General features: G+C 42.4%; 1 protein-coding gene across 1 annotated transcript; it reads right to left on the reverse strand.

Annotated features, from left to right (window-relative positions):
- Positions 1-1,697: 1,697 nt before the first annotated feature.
- NLRP8 (NLR family pyrin domain containing 8) lies at positions 1,698-20,832 on the reverse strand. Its single transcript, XM_019710895.3, has 10 exons — positions 20,460-20,832; positions 18,379-18,453; positions 15,121-16,705; positions 12,195-12,365; positions 10,216-10,383; positions 8,368-8,520; positions 7,054-7,227; positions 5,041-5,211; positions 3,299-3,469; positions 1,698-2,126 (listed from the first exon to the last, which is right to left on the reverse strand). The coding sequence occupies exons 1-10, from the start codon at positions 20,830-20,832 to the stop codon at positions 2,036-2,038; spliced, it is 3,132 nt and encodes a 1,043-aa protein (XP_019566454.3). The 3' UTR covers positions 1,698-2,035.
- Between the last annotated feature and the right edge of the window lie 489 nt (positions 20,833-21,321).

A 21,321-nucleotide genomic window follows, 5' to 3' on the forward strand; every position in this document is an offset into this window, starting at 1 on the left:
ACATCTCCTATTCAGTTCCCAAACTTCACCACAGGTTAGACTCCCCTGGGGAACTTTTAAAATCCCCATGACTGTGCCCCATCCCATTCCAATGAAGTCAGGACGTCTGGGGCTGGAAGCCAGGTTTCTGTACTTTTAAAGATTTGCATATAACAACGTGCACAGAGGTCAGGAACCACCGTCCTACTTCCAGCCCTGTTCTTCTCAAGGCATGTTCCCTTATTGCTTTAGGAAAGGGGGTACCCCTAGGCCCTTTGGGGGAGCACATCACTGGGTGAGATCTCCGGCTTTGCACTGCCCACCTCTCAGCCTATTGATGGCAGGCAAGGCCGTTGGGGCAGCCCCACCTCATTCCAGGTGGGTCATCTTAGTGCTGCTTGATCAGCTCCAGCGGTTAAATTCTGGACTCTGGAGAACAAATTAAAGCTAACCTGTAACAGAGCTTGGCTTTTGATGGGCCTTTCTTTCTGTCTGCTCCTTAAGAATGGGGTGGGGTTGAGGATCTCAGCTGCTCTGACTTTTGCAACAAAAACCCCTTTAGAGAGTTGAGAAATCAGCAGGGGGTAATACCTGATCATTACTTTATGTAGAGAAAGATGACTGTTTCAAAATAAAAAAGCCCTACGATTGTTTTCTAGATCTTTGAGCTCCAGATGCTACCCTAACTCCTTTCGTTGTGTACTGAATAGGTCAGACCTGACAGAATTCAGGGTCTGCCCCATGATGTAAAGTCCCTCCCCAAGGTGTTGGAAGGGAGGGCACCCATGTACTCATTCCTGCACCTCCTCAAAGTCCTGCGGACCCAAAGAATAAAGGACACCACTCTCTACATCCGGTCTAGCGATAGGTTCAACCCACTACACCTCCAAGAAAAATTTGCTTTGATTTACTCTATGAATAGATTAAACTCATTTTTACCAAGTTATGAATCATGCATTTTTTTAAAGAGTTCCTTAAACATGATTCCTCTTTTCCATCACTTGCTAGTATCAGGGCTCAGGGTAGGCCGCCCGAAGAGATCCCACAATGCATATTGATTATTTTGAATTAATGTCATTTAAGCAGCAGCCCATGCAAGAAGGAAATCCTGACCTCTCTGTCCTCCTAAAAGCGGGAGATAAGTGCCCTCCCCACTCCTGCAGGAGATAAGGGCTGACACACAACTTATCACAAGAGTTAAAAGAATTGAGTCGAGAGCATATATAAATAAGCCTGGTGACAGCTTTACTAATTTACCACCCAAGCCCAAACTTTGTTTCGCGTCCTCACTAACCAACACCCAAACCTTGCGTAGGTGCCTTCTGGATGAGCACTAACTTTCTTTGTTAAAAGATATTAAATTTCTCATGAATTCATTGTTTCTTTGTCTAAAAAGTATAAATAGGTATCTGGTTTGATCATTTCTTCGACATTCATCTCATGATCTGAGCACCAGATTGTAATTCTCCCAACATATTATATTGGTTTTTCGACTGTTAATCTAGTCTGGTGTCAATTTTATTATTGTATTATTAGTCCAGCTGTAAGAACTAAAAAAGGGTGATGGGGGGAGGAATTCTCCCTCTCCCTGACACTGTTATTATCTTTCTTGGCAATGTCCTCTGCATACTTTATCCGGACAAGTTAAGGAATAGATTTCTTCCTTCTTAACAGTCGATGTACCAGTCTACAGGTAAATAACACTTGGAAAACAAAAATGCATTCATGTACATTTTTAATTAAATTCTCCCAATACTCTAGTAGGTGAGACAGACAATTCCCAGAGACAACATAACATATCTAAAGACATCTAGAAGCCAGGAGTGGAAGTGGGCTGAACTCTCCATGGTGCCCCCAGTTCAGTGACTAGTCTCCATCTAACAATGACCCTCAGTACCTCCAAGGAAGCTATTTGAGGGTCATGCTTGAAACCATTTTCCAGAACTCACTGAGCCAGCCATCCCAGACGCAGAATGACCCACAGAACAGGCAACCGTTTCCCAAGTTTTCATTAGGAAAAAACTCTCCACGGGGTCACCATACTGCCCTCAGCATTCTAGTCCTTTATTATCTTCAGGATTTCATTTTTCGCTTGTGGGCCCTCCAGCCTTGTCATCATATCCACTCTACAACTCTGTTTCTTCTCCCTGTGAAGGATAAGAACCAGGTTGGTTTCTCATACTCTGGTTTCCGTTTGGAGTCCTAGAAAAGTATGCAAAGCCTCTAGGACAGAAATGTAGCCCCCAGGACAACCCTCTGGTCCCACGAAGCAGATTGAGAGCGATGGTGATGCTCTCAAGAGCTCAGGGGAGGAGTCAAAGTGCCTGGGTTCCACTGCATACTAGGCAGGTGTGGTAGGCCCCCAGTGATTTTCCCTGTCACACACACTCTTGTGTTGTCCCCTCTTCCACTGACCAATAGAATAAGGCAGAAGTGATGGGATTTTGGGATGTCACCTTCAAGATGAAGTAATAAAAGACTGTGGCTCTGTTTGGGCTCTCATTCTCTCTCTCTCTCTCTCTCTCTCTCTCTCTCTCTCTCTCTCTCTCTCTCTCTCTCATTCAGGAGGAAGCCAGCTACAACGTCATGAGCAGCTCTATAGAGAGCAACTGAGGCCTCCTGCCAACAGCCACATGGGTAAGCTTGAAAGTTGATCCTTCAGTCCCCATTAAGCTCCTGTCAAAAGCATAACTTAGACCTCATGAGACACTGTGAGCTAAAACCACCCAATTACACCCATATTTCGGACCCTCAGAAATTATATAAGAAAATAAATGTATGTTGTCTTAAGTTACTAAGTGTCGTGTCAATTTGTTACAGAGCAACAGGTAATGAATACACCAGGTGTAGTTATAACCTTCACCCAGAACCCTCCACTGACTAAAAATGTCATGGTGTTAGGTACTGTGCTAAGTGCCTTATAGGTGCACTTTCTTTCAATATTCATAACATCCCCATGGAGGGAGATGCCATCCAACTTTATAGGTGGGGAAACTGAGACTCAGAAGGTAAACTACCTGTTAACAGTCATAGAACAGGTAAGTGGTGATAACAAACTCAGTTGTTTAAGACAAGGAGAGAAGATTGGCAAAAAGAAAGAATTTAAAATCAGACAGGTGAATCCAGGTCATTTTTCCCATTACACTCAATCAGGAGTTGGGGTTTGAACAGCCACAGAAAGGGAAGTATAAATCCCCAGGAAATGAGAGAAGAATGTCAGCAACACCTGCAATAGCATTTTCATTCAGAATCTCACTCTTCAGGAGGAGCTTTTCTTGAGCTGTTGTTTCTGCAGAGGGAACCTAGTAGAGAGACTTACAGGACGACCTTTGCTCTCAATTTCCGCTTCTGAAAGGTCTCACGCAAGAGCACCATGCCACTGGGCCCAATATCATTCTTGCTCAAGTCGAGATACCTCAGATATTGGTGGTTGAGGAGCATGGAAGCCATGGCCTGGCAGCAGATGGAGGTGAACAGGCACCTGTCCAGCCTGTGGGATGGAAACAGAACAAATGCCACATTCCATATCTAAGAGCTCAGCCCCAACAAAGGTTGACAGCCTAGAAACCACACTTAGATGGGAACAAGTCCTTTCATTCCAAATATGTGAGTACCTACCAGGCGTAGGTTTCTTTGTGTGTTTTGGATGATTATTCAGAGTCGGCTATGCAGTTCCTAACTCTGAGATGGGATGAGCCATATCTTGTTAAAAAATGATTGTGACCACTCATTGCCTTTGCTCAGTCAGAACAGACCTGTTTGGCACCACCTGTGTGCTGAGCACGGCACTGGGTGTTGTTGACACAACAGTGAAGAAAAACAGTGCAAAGGTTACACCATCCCTGGCTTCCTGGAACTCAGAGTTGATTGGGGGGTGGGGGAGAGAAGGCAGGAAATCAAGTAAGTGTACTCTGTTGACTTTAAACAAATAGCCAGATGTTTCTCCAGCAAAACCGATTTATTTGGGAACAATAAAGAATTGCCATTCGGTAGATAAAGAAGAGATGGTGCATGTATACAACAGAACATTCCTCAGCCATAAAACAGAAGGAAATCCTGCCACTGGTGAGGACATGGATGGACCTAGAGGGTAATGTGCTGAATGGAGTGTCAGACAGAGAAAGACAAATACCATATGATCTCACTTATATGTGGAATCTACAAAACAAATGAACAAACAAAACAGAAACAAATTCATAGATACAGAGAGCCAACTGGTGGTTGCCAGATGGGAGGGGGCTTGGGAGGCTGGGTGTAAAAGGTGAAGGGATTAAGAAGTACAAATTGGCAGTTACAAAACAGTAAAGAGGATGTAAAGCACAGCATAGGGAATATAGTCAGCTATACTGTAATAACTATGTGTGGTGTCAGGTGGGTACTAGACTTATCAGGGCGATCACTTTGTAAGGTATATAAATGTCTAGTCACTATGTTGTACACCTGAAGCTAATATAATATTGGATGTCAACTGTAATTGAAAAAAATTTTTAAATTACACAAAAATACCTGCCAATATTATGACAGAAAAAAAAAAGAACTGCCATTCAGGACAAGTGGTCTAATGGCAAATCACACAGGCATGCAGAGAACAAAGGAGGGGAATGCTCATTTATGGACTTGGGAGGGGCTGTTGTAAACAGAGTCCATTGGAGAAACCTTCAGTGCAGCGTTACTCACAGTAGTTAGAATAAAAACAGCCTAAGTGTCCGTTGAAGGATGAATGGATGAAGATGTGATGTTTACATACAATGGAATGTTACTCAGCCACAAGAAAGACGGAAATCCTGCCATTTGCAATAACTCGGGATGGACCTAGAGGACATTATACTAAGCGAGATAAGCCAAACCCAAAAAGACAAATTATGCCAGAATTTGCATTTCTAACAAAGTCCCAGATGACATTCCTAGGCTGAGGACCACACTTTGAACCACTGTTTTGAAGCTCCCCAGTCCTCCAATCAAATCGAGGGGAAAAACCAGAAATGCAAAAAGACTTTCCCCATATTCTATCCTGACAGAATTCTATAGACCATTGTCCTGATCTCAAAGAAGGAAACATACTCAAGAATCTGTAGTCCAGAGTCAGGGTTCATCAGGCCCTTACAGAGCAGGATAACCCCTTCGTCCTTCAGGCTGTTAAAACCAAGGTCCAGACTTCTCAGGTTTTTGTTTTTATCAAGAACAGATGCCATATCCTGAGAGCAGTCAGAGGTCAGGGCACAGTTTCTCAGCCTGCAAAGAAACACACATAAGGGGAAAACCAAACCAACCAAAACACCTTTAAATTTGACGTCTTTCCTGCTTTTTTTTTTTTTTGAATAACAGCTTTATCGAGATATAATTAACATGCCATACATTTCACCCATTTAAAGTGTACTAGCATTGCTTTTTAGTATGTTTACAGATTTGTGTGACATTTACCACAATTTTAGAATATTTTTTTTACCCCCCCAAAGGAAAACCCTGTACCCCTGAGCAGTCACTCCCAATTTCTCCCCCACCCCACCCTTAGCAACCACTAATCTGCTTTCTGGATATTTAAACAAATATCTGCGCCCCATGTTCATTGCAGCATGACAGGTTTGCCTGTTCTGGACACTTAAGATAAATGTGATCACACACGATGTGGTCTTTTGTGTCTGGCTTTTCACTGACCATAATATTTTCAAGATTCATCCACGTTGTAAAACATATTAGTACTTCGCTCCATTTCACTGAATAATATTCCACAGTAAGGATAGACCACACTTTCTTTATCCATTTATCAGCTGAGGGACACTTGGGTTGTTTCCACGTTTTGGCATTATGAATAATGCTGCTGTGAACACCGTGTACAAGTTTTTGTATAGATGTTAGTTTTTATTTTGCTTGTGTCTATGCCTAGGAAGTGGGGTTGCTGACTCATGTGTGTGTCTATGGTTAGCTTTACAGCTGCTACTACATCATTTTCCAAAGCAGTTACACTATTTCTTGCTTCTTTTTGGGGACACTGAAAATGTCAGTGGGTTCAGGGGATATTTTGTGCCACTTCTGCATTTCTGGTTTTATGAACCAGCAAATTTCTTTACGGTTTAAGATAGTTTGAGTTTATTTTCTGATGATAATAATAATAATATGATAGAATTGTATTATTAATAATAAAAGCACCCTGACACCTAAGGGAGATCATTTAAAGGATTCCTCATAGAGTGAGATAAACGTCAAGCAGAATATCATTTAGTATGTATCCTGGGCCCTACCTTTGAGTTAGTGACGTGACCCTCTTCCTAATGCCTTACTGTGTTTCCCCGAAAATAAGACCTAGCCGGACAATCAGCTCTAATGTGTCTTTTGGAGCAAAAATTAATACAAGACCCGGAATTACATTACATTACATTATATTATATTATACTATATTGTATTATACCCAGTCTTATTTTATAGAAAAAAAAGACTGGGTCTTATATTAATTTTTGCTCCAAAAGACGCTTTAGAGCTGATTGTCTGGCTAGGTCTTATTTTCGGGGAAACACGGTATGTTATTCTGATCTCAAAGGCATAACACTCACTCTGAATGTCAGGGCTCATGGGAACACTTTAGAGCAGAGACTCCCAGACTTCGTCAGTTCATGTCACCCTTAGCATCTCAGTGGTTGTCTCACATCGCCCTGTTCCCCATTAAATTTTGTGAGCAGTCACATGGCAGCAGTGGCTAAAAACCTAGCTTTGCCAAGATATGACATCACTGAAAGGAACGTACACAGTCTGAGGTTGAAGTGAAACCACCTGAAGCTAATAGTTCTTGCAGTGATGAGCAGATGTTGCTGTTTCTTAAATTTAAACTATCCTTTAGTGCCTCTGTGAGGTCACTGTGGGATGTTTTGGCACGCAGTTTGAGAACTCTGCCTCTAGATACCTTGTCTCTGAAACCGAGGTAATAACAATGTTCCCTTTACTATGCTTTCCTCTAGCATCCGCACCACATACGCAGGAGGTACTTAATAAATACGTTGCATATGTGCATATATAACAGGTCCTGTCAATGATGCCATTCTACTCCAGGGTTTTCCAAGAAGAGAACATTTGGGGACTTACACGAGCCTCTGCAGAGGATACTTGGTATGTCGTAAGGCATTCCAAAGTTGTTTTGCCCCTTTGTCCGTCAAGGCATTTTCTGCCAAACTCAGGTGGGTCAGCATATTGTTGGTATTCTTGAGAGGCAAAATGAGACTGTTACAGCAGAGCAATGTAGTGTCACAGTTCTCCAGCCTGTGGGGGAGAAACACATGGGTGGGAGGCAACTTAACTCCTGCCTGAGACTGGGTTTTGTCTCCTACTGAGCAATGAAAGTTCAGCCTGGGCTTTCCTTCTAAATGCAAAAGCCTCAGCATTACCTCTGGGACCGCCTCTCAGGGCTTCCAAGTTTTAAAGGAGAGGACAGCAAGTTTGATGTGAGAACAGTAGACTCAAGAACTATGGGTCAGGGAACTCATTACATCGTGGGACTAAGAGGGACGAGAAAGAGATCATCAATGACTGAAGAATAAATAACAGATATGGAGATGGCTCAGGAAGAGACATCATTTCATGAATTGAAAAAATAGAAAGATGCATTAAAGACATGAGCAGGCATTCATGTTAGAGAAACTAAGATGAGTAGTAAGGCTATGAAAATATTTTCATTAGTAATGAGGGACATGCAAATTTAATAACATGATATCCTTTCTTGCTCAACAGATTGGCAAAAACAGTAATGGGAATACGGACAGTAACAAGTGTTGGATGAGCTGTATGGAGGGTGTGTGTGTGTGCTGTCTGAACCTCGGCAGCAGGTAACATAGGTACCTACATCGATGCATGATCATATAACTGTTCTCATTCAGCAGTGAAGACCAATGGGCTACAGAAGCAATGGAACACAGATGAACACTAAAATGTCAGCTGATCAGAAAAAGGGCACATAGTAGATGAAGCCACTTATGTGACGTTCAAGCAGTGCAAGGCTCTGTGATGCTCTGCTGAAGGACATGTGGATAGTAGCACTAGGTGTGCATAAAAATAAGGAGCCTGGTCATCCCAATGCAAGATGGCTATTGTGGGGGGTGGGGCAGGGTTCAAGACAACCAATGAGGAAGGAAAACAGTACTGGTGAGGTTCTAGTTCATAAACCAATGATGGGTATATCTGGCTCATTATAATTATATATTCTAGGATATTGGGTATAAATATGTACTTTTATGAAGATTCCACCCCCCTCTATGTAATTGACCCACCTATGTAATTATATCAATCACAAGACTCAAGTTTGTTCCATTATACACGCATTCCTCTATTACTGCTTTACCCCCCAGAAGCACTGAACCTACCAAACAAATAAACAACAGTCACAGCAACAATAAAAAGACTTACGATAATCTCTCTAATTGGGCCAATGATAGGTAATATATCCCAGAGTTCATCAGGGAGCTACTTCTTAGCATTAGAGTCTTCAGGTGTGGGTTACTTTTGAGATTCCTGGCAAGATCAAGCAAACTTTTGGGGGTGATTGAGCAGTCTTCCAACCTGTAAGAGTCATACACAAAAACGCCAAGCCTCAGCTCCTGGGGAAAATGGTGCCCATTTAGTTACATAGATCTCCACTACTGTGTCACACTCTTGTTCCTCACACCAGAGTGACTCTAGGGGTTATCTGCCTCTTCCGTGGCTGGTAGACCTACATCAAGTTCAGCACAGTCACAAATTATCAGTAGAAAAGGATACATACTTGGGGCTATTATCAAATGCCCAACCATCACTGGCTCTAATTACCGTGTTTCCCTGAAAATAAGACCTAACCGGAAAATAAGCCCTAGCATGATTTTTCAGGATGACATCCCCTGAACATAAGCCCTAATGTATCTTTTGGAGCAAAAATTAATGTAAGACCTGGTCTTATTTTCGGGAAACACGGTATGAGCCAGGGACGCAATTCAGCCCTTGAAATACAGCTTCTTATTACACTTCTTTGCCAAACAGCCTTTATGAGGAAGAAATGACACTCAGTCACATGAGACAGCTCTTCCTAAGTCACACCGCTGCCACCTTGTCAAGCAAAGTGTCCATCTCAAGTCGACCTGCTCAGACAGACTTTTAAGCAAACTATTATCCTTTATTTACCACCCCCTTAGATCGTTCTGTAATGTAAAAGAAAGGCAGGAGAATGTAGTGAAGATCCAGGCTCCATTCAGCTCTGACATGTCAGGGAGCGCAGCTGGCAGAAGGAAACAAAACAAGAGGCAACGTAACACAGCAAAAGGCTGTGGGGGAGCTAAGTAAGCCTCCATGTGCTGGTGTGGGGGCTTCAAAAGTACTTTTCCTCTCACCTTCTAAGTTCTTCTGGATGGACTAATAAGCAAATTGAACAGAGACAGATTAACAGAAGAAAATGCCCCAAGTTCATTACGGATGTACGTGTGGGGATGCCATTAAATAGGTGACTTAAAGAGGTATTGGGCAGTTGTGGTTTATAAGCCATTCTGGAGCTAAGGAGAAATGGGGGTTGTGGTTTGGGGCTTCAAAGGAGAGGAAGGCAAGTCACATGGAGATGGAAACTCAATGTTTGGTAAATAAATGTTTGTTGGGCCATCTGTAAGAAGGGGACACGGAGAGAACTTCGAACAATGGGCTTCGCTAGGCTCCTCCCTCTCTCACTCTAGTTCATATTAAACATACTTATTTCTGATGATGGCCAACTTCCCCAAGCAGGTCAGCTGTCTAAATTCCTGTTAGGTAGTTGGGGGTGGGGAGGTCAAAGGTTTTTCTGAGTCTTTTGTTCCTTAATTACCAGCTTAAAAGCAATATCCCAAAAGGCATATTTCTGGGGTGGCAAGCTCTGCTTCCCCTGAAATGTTGATTTGCTGACTCTGGAGAAAAAGGCTCTGATATACCGTATCTGCCCATGTCTGCTGTGTAAACACCGCCACCACGGCTGGTTTCAAGTGACTGCTGTGAAGTCACTGAATGCAGAGATGGGAAGAGATATGCAGCTGCACACAAAAATGGTAACTATGCGAGGTGGTGGTAGATGTGTTCATGAGCTTGACTGTGGTGGTCATGTCACAACACCTATGTACATTACACCATTATGTGGTATGCCTCAAAAAAAAAAAAAAGCTGAGTGATCTGGATCAAAGATGGCCTGCAGACTGACCATGTGACCTACACCTCTGAAAAGACTACCTGGGTGTGGGGATGCTCTCTCCCAGCCTTGAGTCTCACCTCAGACACTGCAGACAACACTGCCAGCATTTCAAGGCCATGCATAGAGTTTCCATGGCCTCATGTCCCACTTCTGTCCCTTGTATTTCCAAGTATCTCAGATACTGGTTTTTCATCAAAACTTGCATTAAGTCTTCAGTCAATAGGGAAGATTTCACACACCTAAAGCTGGAGAGGTAAGCAGTGCCCAAGTTATGGATCCCATTATTTGTTCTTTTTAAATAGCATTATTGAGGTATAATTGATGTATCAAAAATGCATCTGTCCTATATTTAATGCTTCCAATTTGATGAGCTTAGACATATGCATACACCGAGAAACCTTCACCACACTCGAGGTAGCTAATTAGCTATTTTATTCCTCCAGCTTTATTAGGATGTAATTGACATATAACAATGTCTATGTTTACTCAAAGAGGGTTTTATGAATTTGACCTCAAAGGCAAGAGAAGTAAAAGCTAAAATAAATGAATGGGACTATATCGAACTAAAAAGCTTCTGAACAGCAAAAACCATTGATAAAACAAAGAGGCAACCAACCGAATGGGAGAAGACGTTTGCAAACAATGCCTCTGATAAGGGGCTAATATCCAAAATATATAAGGAACTCTTACAACTCAACAACAAAAAGACAAACAATACAATTAAAAAATGGGCAGAGGACCTGAACAGAAACTTCTCCCAACAAGACATACAAATGGCCAACAGATGTATGAAAAAATGCTCAACTTCACTAGCTATTAGGGAAATGCAAATAAAAACTTGAATGAGATATTACCTTACACCAGTTAGAATGGCTATCATCAACAAGACAAATAACAAGTGTTGGAGAGGCTGTGGATAAAAAGGAACCCTCATATACTGTTGGTGGGAATGTAGATTGGTGCAGCCACTATGGAAAACAGTATGGAGGTTCCTCAAAAAATGAAAAATAGAATTACCATATGATCCAGCAATCCCTCTCCTGGGTATCTACCAAAAAAATCTGAAAACATTTATCCATAAAGATATATGTACTCCGATGTTCATTGCAGCTTTATTTATGGTGGCCAAGACATGGAAACAACCAAAGTGTCCTTCGATAGATGATTGGATAAAGAAGTTGTGGTATATATACACAATGGACTACTTCTCTGCCATAAGACAAATAGTGCCATTTGTGACAACATGGGCAGATCTTGAGATTATTATGCTAAGTGAAATTAAGTCAGAAAAAGTCAAGAACCATATGACTTCACTGATATGTGGTATATAAACCAAAAACAACAAAAGAACAAGACAAACAAATGAGAAACAAAAACCCATAGACACAGGCAATAGTTTAGTGGTTACCAGAGGGTAAGGGGGGAGCGGGCTGGGGGATGAGGGTAAGGGGGATCAAATATATGGTGATGGAAGGAGAACTGACTCTGGGTGGTGAGCACATTGTGTAATGTGACATATAGATGATGTAATACAGAATTGTACACTTGAAACCTATATATTAAGTTGGTGCAAAAGTAACTGCCGTTTTTGCAATTATTTTTAACCTTTTAAACCACAATTACATTTGCACCAACCTAATAACTTTACTAACCATTGTCACCCCAATAAACTTTAATTTAAAAAAAAGAAATATTGTGCAATCTCACTTATATGTGGCATCTAAAACTAAAATAAATGAATAAACAAGACAAAAACAGACCCACAGATATGGAGAACAAGCTGATGATTGCTAACAGGGAGGAGGTGGGGAGATGGGAAACAACTAAACTTATAATGGTAATCATTTTGCAATATACATGTCAAGTCAAAAGACTATACACCCTAAACTTATACAGTGTTGTATGTCGATTACTTCTCAATAAGACTAGAAGGAATAAGACGATGGACATGGAGTCCTCCTGCAAATCTAGTGTGAGCAGAGGGAGGAAACAAACTGGGTGGGAGACAGACCGTCTCCATGGAACTCCTTCCAGCCGGGCTTTGTTTCATACTCACATCAGTTTTCGTAGCTTACATGCAGGGTGTTTCAGGGCTGTGGAAAGAACCTTCACTGCATCAGGCTCCATAAAGCTGTTTGTCACAGCCAGGACTTCCAAGTTCCTATGTGTCCTAAACACAGAGCACAGGTCTTGCCACCAGAGGAAACATCGATTGCTGCCTTCTGGTCTGAGTGGAAGGGAGAAAACAGAATATGACTCATGTTTAGAGATCATACTGGAGAAAACAGGAGTAAACCCAAAGCCGGTGGTCCCTACCCTGGTTATGATCAGACCCCTTGATGGTTCTAACAAGAGTCCCTTATTTTAAAAAATGCCCAGAAGAATCAGTACAAGATTTCTCACTTCATTCCAGGAAGATTCACGGCCTCAGGTAAAGATACCTGTATCTCCCCAGGATGTACGAAGAAAGGAAGTTGTTTTTTAATCACTTAAGATTTCTATGGGGTCAGAGACTGAATTCTATCTTGCATCCTATATACTTAGTCTGTGTTTATGAAATTGTTATTAAAAAGAAAACATGCTACATAGGAGAACGAGGAAAAACTTAATCTGGAAGGACCTGCTGACTCTCTCTTCATTCTTCTCCATGAACCCTTTCAGAGAAGCTGACCAAGAGATGCAGGAGGAAATGGGTGGAGCTGGTCAAAGGGTACAAACTTCCAGTGATAAGATTAATACATTCTGGGGATGTAATTAATTCTGGGGATGTCCAGTAGGATGATTAATAACATTGTATTGTACATTTGAAAGTTGCGAACAGAGGGGATTCTAACAATTTTCATCACACACACAAAAATTGTAACTATGCAAGGTGATGGATATTAACTCACCTTGTTGTGGTCATTTTTCAATATATACATACATAAAATCACTATGTTGTGTACCTTAAACTTACATAATGTTACATGTCAATTATATCTTAGTAAAACTGGGGAGAATGGACCAACCAACCTTCAAGAACTTCCACAAGAGTTAGCAATGGACTAATTCACGTGAAAAATCTGTCATCTTTTAAGAGTTCTACTAATGTTAGGTTTTAAGATTAATCAGTCTTTTTAAAAAAAACTTTGTTTTGAGGTTATTTTATTTTCTAATATGATGTGTGACTTAGTAAATTTTAAAAAGTTTTAATTTTTCAATTACAGTTGACATACAATATATCAGTTTCAGGGGTAAATTTTATTTTTAATTATAGTTGACACATAACATTTTATTAGTATCAGGTGTACAATATGGTGATTCAACATTTATATATCTTATGAAATGATCACCACAATGTTTAGTCACCATCTGTCACCACTGTTATATTTTTGGCTCTATTCCCTATGCAAAGATAATTCAGTCTTATAGCAAGACATTATAATTATAGACTTTTGACCAATATGCAACACCAAGTTGAGTATCAAGCCCTTGGCCTTCATTCCTCTCCCAGACAGAAGGTACTTGGGGCTGGAAGGCCAATCAGATATGATGTGGAGCCGACTGGGTTTATCCATATAAGCTGGGAGTGGACATGGAAGAGCCTGTCCTGTGAAGTCATTCAATACCAGTGAATACAATTCATTCCACCCATGAAATACTAACACTCCTTGGAGAGCAACTGGTGATAACTGTGATGATAAAGTTAAAGATGTGATATGTGGACTCCATGATCCAGCAATTCTAAAAATATACCCTAGGACAGGGGCTGGCTAACTTTTTCTGTGATTGGCCAGACATACGCTTTGTGGCAACTACTCAACTCTGCCGTAGCTGTTTGGTAGCAGTCATGGGCAATACATCACAAGCAACCATGGCTGAGCTTCAATTAACTTTTATTGATTAAAATAAGAAGCAAAGTCAGTCTATTTGCCCAGCTCCTCATTGTAGCTATTGGAGGTCCAATGTTAGTTCAAGTCATAGCTTCAGCCAGTTGTGTGACCTTGCACAAGACATGACATCTATCTGACCTCCAGGGCTTTGTGGTGTCAAGTGGTGACAATAAGAGAAATAATTCACATAAAAGTACCTGGCACTGTGTCTGGTGTATGGTAAAGGCTATACAAATATCAACCAATACGAAAACAGTATGGAAAAAAATGGGTAGTCAGTGCTATTTGCCATGTCTTAAAAAAAACAAATCCATTGTATTTGTTAAAATATAAATTTGTTTAAGTGTTTCCTGAGAGAGTCTTAGCTGAGTGGTGGGGATAAGAATTATACTGGAACAGCTGGAGAACTCAAGCCCTTGACCACAGCACTAGACGTGCACTTCAGACTTCAGTGGGGAATAAGATACAGGCAGGAGACATGATGATTTCAAGTGGTTCGGTAGGAAAGCAAGGAGGGAGATGGAATGGTCCCTTGATGAGGATTTGCAGTTTTCATTTATTTTCTTCCTTATTTAAAGATGGGAGAGATGTGTTTACACTGAAAGAAAGACGCCCAGAGCTGTGCAGTCCAATATGGTGGCCACTAGCTGCATGTGGCTATTTAAATTTAAAAATAAATAAAATTTAAAATCCAGTGTCACAGTCACACTAGCCATATTCCAAGGGCTCAACAGTTCCACATAACTAGTGGTTCCCATATTGGATGGCACAGATAGAAAATGTTTCCATCATCATAGAAAGTCCCATTGGATAGCTCTTCCCCAGAGACTAAAAGACTGATGACACACAGAAGTAAGGGTGACAGAGAAACTAAGTTCCCCACATGTATAGGAGGGGAGGGCATGCAGAATAGAGATAAGGAAGGTGATCAACTCATCTTGTTTTTCCAGGACGTCCCCAGTTTTAACATGGAAACCTGCATTCCAGAAACACCTTCTGTCCTGGTTTTCAAACTGAAAGTCCTATGTGTCAGGGATCCCGTTGAGACAGGTGGTCACCCTAGATACCCTGGACAGTGCAGACTGGCAAGGGAGCGGTTAGAGCACTCACTCAGGGCAAGAAAGGGGATCTGAGTCGAGACTGCACGCTTTGGTGATGCTCAGGGTAACAGTCAGTTCCATTTCCCGCAAATGTTGACAGTGCTTGAGGCAGAAAGCAGACACTTGCATGTCTTTCTTCTTGCTAATGACCAAAGTTGCTTTATGACAATCATGTAGGGTGTGACTCACAAATGCCTCCTCCTGGATTTCATGCAGACAGTAGAATAACTTTGGGACCCGGTGGTGCATGGTAAGTGACAGGGCTGTGACTTTCAGCAGTTTCTTTTTATTCTCCAAGGACACCCTGCATCCAAAGGACAGCTCCACAGTGCGAGCACACCTCTCATTTAAAAGGCCAAACAGGAAAAGCCCCATGTAAGTGAGGTGATTTCTCTTTCTTCCAGTATGTGATATCAAGCGTATGGCCTGAGCACAGTCCAACACCTGGAAATTGCAGAGTCTCTGTGGGAAGTGAAGGACGTACAACAAGGCTGCAAAAAATTCCTGGAAGCTCAAGAGGGCGAAGGCATAGTGGTCTTCTCCCCCTGCCACCCTTCGAAAAATATTTGCATTGAGGAGAGTAGCCACAGCCGCCTCGTCCAGCTTGACCCGCTCGAGGTCTTTCTTATCAAACACACATCGTATGTTCCACATACCTTCTGCCGCCACTTGACACAGGCCTTTCAGTTGTTCTTGGTAACTCTCATTGGCAAAGCTTCCAACCTTGGTTCGAAACATGCTAGACAGATACTGGGCAAAGACAGCTGTGGCATTCGGATACACGTGGGCGAGCATGGTTCCTCTCTCTAGCTGATGTTTCAGACATGAACACACCATCCAACAGACCACAGGCACCTGGCACATGGAGAAGAGGATCGTGTTCCCTGCAACAAAACCCAAGGCTTCGTCAGCCTGCCTCTTGTTTCTGAAATACGTCCTGAAATACTGAGCTCTTTCGGCCACACTGAACCCTGTAAGGGTGATAAAAGAGGGACATTTCAGAAAGGGCTTGAGGGTCCTGTAGGAGGAGACCCTCAGGAGGACCAGGAGTGTGGCCTCAGGAAGCATCCTTTTGCTCAGCACACTGGCCAGGAGGACAGACGCAGGCAACTTCTGGCTCCAGTCTTCACTCAGGTCCTCTGGTCTGTCCGTGAGAGTTAATTTCACTTCCTCGAAGCCATCAAGGAGGAGCAGCAGTTGTTCTGGCTTGGACATAACCTTGGACACTAGAGGTTGAGACCCGGGCCACTTGCATGCCATCAGCTCAGACAAGCTCTGCCGGTCCACCTGGGCCACTTCCCGGCAGTGGACATAGAAAGCGTACCAGACCTTGTGGGGGTAGAACTTGTTTTCTGCCCACTCCAACATCATCTTCTGGGCCAGGGTTGTTTTCCCAACCCCAGCGACTCCCTGGAGGATGACAGTCTTGGGCTGTCGACCTTGAGGTCTCCTGGGAAGAAACAGACATGGTAAAAGTCCGTCGTGCCTGTGAATGTCTTGGTAAAAGAAGTCCACGTGGTTCCTGGGCCACGATGTCTTGTCCCGCAGGGCAGAAGACTGGTCCATCACATGCAGTCTGTATTCACGGAGTCCATCTAGATTAGCGAGATGGGAGAAATACAGGGCATATCATCAGAGTTATTTGTGAGAACCAATTCACCAACAAGAAAACTAGCCTTGAGGTCTGTACAAGTCCTATGAAACACTTGCATAAATCACACACTTTTCGGGAGAGTGGGGCTTCACTTGCAGTTAAGACCTGCAAGTCACAGAAAAATCCACTTCACGAGGCTTAAACAAAGCAAGGACTGCTTTTTGCAGAAAAGGGGGTGGGTGCGTGGGTGGAAGTAAAGCTGTTGAAGTTGGATGATTGGCTCCAAAGCTTCAGGGCCAAGTAGAACCACAGTTCTATTAGCACATTTGTCCTATTTCTTGCCTCACAAATAGAAGATTGTTCCTACGGCTTTATCTATGTCATCTGCATTCAAAGCAGGAATAACAGGGAGAAGGCTCCTGCTAACAGCGCCTGTCTACTTTTATGAGGACAAACTGAAGCCCCCAGAAGACATCTACTTATATCCCATGACCTACAGCTGTCACCCCAACTTCAAGGAAACCTAGGGAAATGGTATTTCCCACAAGGCTGGGCACATTTTATCTGTTAGTACGTGAGAAGGTAGAGTTAGATATGGGGTCAGGAGTTAACAAAATTGGTCACACACCTTCTTAATTTGTGATTCTCTTTCTCTCTCTCCTGTCCACTGGACATTTCACAAATTAGAAAAGTGTTTGGTTCCAACTGTGTCCCCTGCTGATGGGTAGGAAGGAACTTACTAGAAGTCTGAGAGCTACTAACTTATTAACTTTATGACCGTAGGCAAGTCACAGATTCTCCAAGCCTCAGACCTGCCATCTCTAAAATTAAAGTAGGATTTATGACTCTGGCTCAGCTCATAGTGTTAAAACTTTATCAGCTTGCCGGGATTTGTTGAGGGAGTGTAATCTAAGTAGGCTAAGGCAAGAACTGACCATCCCACATTCCATGTACTGTGGGTTTTCATGACATTAAAACGTTTTCGTTTGGTTCTTGGTTCCTTCTGACCTCATCTCTTTATGAAACCCAATTGAGAAGGCTGTTTTCACACTAACACAATTTGGATTCTTTCTAGAATTGTCCTTTTGATGGTCTAGGTAAGTGGCAGTGGGGGAATGAGGAAGGAACTAAGAAATCTGCTGTACCAGCCACTTCTATTCTGGTCCCAATTTTTCTTTGGAGAACTATCCCTTCCCGCTTTCGTCCTGTTACATTGCACTGTGGCTGGATTTACCACCCAACTAGGTCATATGCATAAGAGCCAGTGTCAAACAACCAGACATTTCATCATCTCCTCCATGCATGAGCTCACGATCCCAGTTCACTCAATGGAGTCAATTTCGGGACACTTTTTTCTGCTGGTGTTACTAAGATGGTACAACATATACTTAAAACGTCTGTTGGCAAAAGTGGCCACTGTGTGGAAGAGAGACCACCCAAGACTGAACCCACCAGAAAAGAGAAAGTTAGGAGGAGAGAAAGGATGCCACAGCGATGTAGTCTGAGCCCCTGGGTCGGGAGCTGGTCTTCTTAACTAGGCGTGTCCTCAGCTACTCTTTGTGGAAGAGACACCAGGCCAACTTGTTTACAATCCACCACGCCTCAGGAACCGAGCTTCTCTTCCCAAGCCACAGCCCATTCTCCTCCAGGGTTTCTCACGCTCCCGGCACATACCAGAGTCTTCTTCCTCCAGATTCATTTGTGTTCCTCTTTGGTTCAAGTCCTCTGGCTCCAAGTGAGGTAGAAGTTCTGGAACAGGCAACAAAAGAGGCTGTCCCGTTGGAACGGTAAGACTGACAGAACAGGAGGGCAACATGTGCCCTTTCTGGATCGTAGTGGCTATACCATTCAAGGGTCCCCACCTTAGTTTCCACCTTCTCTCACCATCTTAGTTCACAGAAAAGAAAGTTACCTAGACTCTGTCATGATGTCAGGAAGTGAGGACATGGTGCTGTTTTATGGTGTACTGAGGAAGGTGTTCAAAGACATACGAATTTACAGCCCAGGCAAACATTAAGACAAATACACACAAGCACAGGCACTCACACAAGTATGTATATGTAAAATACATACACACTTCAGCATCTATATGTATGTGCATATATGTGTATGTGTGTATGTGAGTATATCTGTGTATGTATATATTTATAGGTATATAAAATTATATGGTCATTGATTCTTGTTACTCACAGTAGTTACGATCCATAAAATCACTACAAACACTGAATTAGCCAAAACTGAACCACTGCTCCCAGGAAAATACAGGGCTCAGTTCCTGCAGCCTCTGATTACAACATCATCAATGACTCTTCAATGCATAACCTTGGTCTATGTGTGTTTTTGTTTAAAGACATATTATTCAATATATGTATTGCTGATTCAATCACCTTGCACTCACAGCCAGCAGTGCTAAAACTCATGGCTGAATGAAGCTCACTTAAAACAACGATTTCCTCCACACAGTACATTACAGCCTACTTGAGGTTAGAACACGAGACAACACTTTAGCACTACACTTGGGGGGTCATATGAAACAGGGACATCACCAACAAAAAGCACAAAAACACACAAAAATATGGTAATAAATAGACCATTGGAAGGACACTTTTTTACAGGATGAGTGCTGAGGCAAGAAGGCAGAGAGTCATGTCACCTTGTTCAGCTGGGAATGTGAACGTTCACATTTTTCACCCCTCTGTGCATGTCTGTGAATGACTGTGATAGCACCTCACACATTGATTTTGGGGTTACAAATAAATTTTTAGTGAGTAGGAAGAACCCACAAATAATGAAGACACATATACTCGTATGTGTATATGCATCCATATACAGATAAACATATGTATATGTACACTCTTTCTCTTATCTCATCAGGGTCTAGTCAATACTGACCTCTCCTGTTCCTCAAGGTTCTTTCCACCTCTGAGCTCTTTTGCATAAGGTTTTCCTGGCCTCTGATTCTGTTTTCTATTCACTCTCCCTCCTCCTCCCGTGGCTGTTTCCTCATTTGTTAGATCCCAACCTAGTGTCACTTCACCAAAGAGAACTACCTGGGGCTTCTTATCATAAACAGGCCCCTCTTCATAATAAATGATTCTCTATTCCTTCAATATTTGTGCACCTATGATACACCAGGTGCCGCACAAAGTGCTGGCTGATGAGATAGAAAAGGGACCTGGTCACCTTCTGTGTAGGTTTATGAATTGTGTTGTTCACACCTGCTCTGTTCTTACCAACATTTGACAACTTGTTACATCAGCTGTTGGAGAGCTGTGTGAATGTCTCTTGTCCTATTTGTAAGTTTGTCTAGTCCTCCTTTCAGTTGTCAGATTTGGCTTTCTGTATTTTGAAGATGTGTTTTTGACAGAGAAGTTTAGGATTGTAATGTCCTTGGGATTGACTCCCTTGATCATTATGAAATGGCCCTTTTTAGTCCTCAATCTGCTTGCCTTAAATATTATGTTGGTGACATCACTGTAGCTATACCATCTTTCTTCTGTTTAGCGGCATGTTTCCCCACCATCTTACTTCCTATTTCTCTGTCTTTATCTCTCTGTGTTCAAGTCTTATAAGCAGTATCTGGTTAAGTTTTTTTAAAAAATATGCTTAACAGAATAGTCTTTGCCTTTGGAGTCAGAGCCATCATCGTACTGTATTTGCTTTCTTGTTCAGTGTCCCATGTGGGTGGCCAGCAAAACATATAGTTTTTCAGCACCTAAGCCCAATGCCATTTCATATATTGGATTGTTACTCACCATTTAGCTCCATTTGTACCCGAAGACACAGTTCCGTCTGGTTCATCTTGGCAAAGATGTCATGAGTCACATCCCAAGCTAGTCGTCCAGGGAAGGACTCTATCAAAAGATGAACTACCTCCCCCCATCTGGCTGTCTTTACCTGGTCCCAGGTGATCTGGATGGAGCCAGGTCTGGGGTTCTCCTCCACTAAAAGCTGCTTGAACCTTTGTAGCTCCTCATTGCTTAAATACAGCATGTACAACATGACCCCATTTTCGAAAGGGGAGTTGGAAGAGGGCGAGGATGGCAAGGATGAGACGAAAGAAGGAGAGGAAGAGGAGAAGAAAGAGGAGGAGGAGGAGGAACCAGAATTCAGATTCACATCACTCATCTTCTCTCAACACCGAGAACCTCAGCACCAGCGATAAGGGCGACTCATCAGAAGAGAGAATGGACGAGACCTATGGAGACATTAAATTTTAAGAAAATGAAAACACTACCCAAGAGGACAGATTTATTTAATCCATATTTGGAGGATCCTACTATGTGCCAGGTACTCTATTTACCTCCTTCTCTCAAAGATTCTCTCTCCTGTGGAAAAACCTGGTGGCCCACCCAGCATTTGGGTTCAGTGTTTAGACTCAAATCCACTTTGTAGTTTTTATTCTCTATGCCACTTATTAGCAAAGTAACATCCCTCCATTATTAAATTACCGAACCTCCCTGTGCCTCTTTTCTCATCTTTGATCATGTCACATCCACTGGTGGGATTGTGAAGTTTCTCAGAAATAAATCCACAAGTACACTTAAGATAGTTCTTGGCCTGCTGTAGCTAAAAATCATTCAGGGTTTACTTTTATTCTGTGGTTATTTTAAAGAC

Source organism: Rhinolophus sinicus, chromosome 8 (genome assembly GCF_057876585.1).
Source record: "Rhinolophus sinicus isolate RSI-liver-muscle chromosome 8, RSI-T2T, whole genome shotgun sequence".
In the NCBI taxonomy this organism is placed as follows: Eukaryota; Metazoa; Chordata; class Mammalia; order Chiroptera; family Rhinolophidae; genus Rhinolophus; species Rhinolophus sinicus.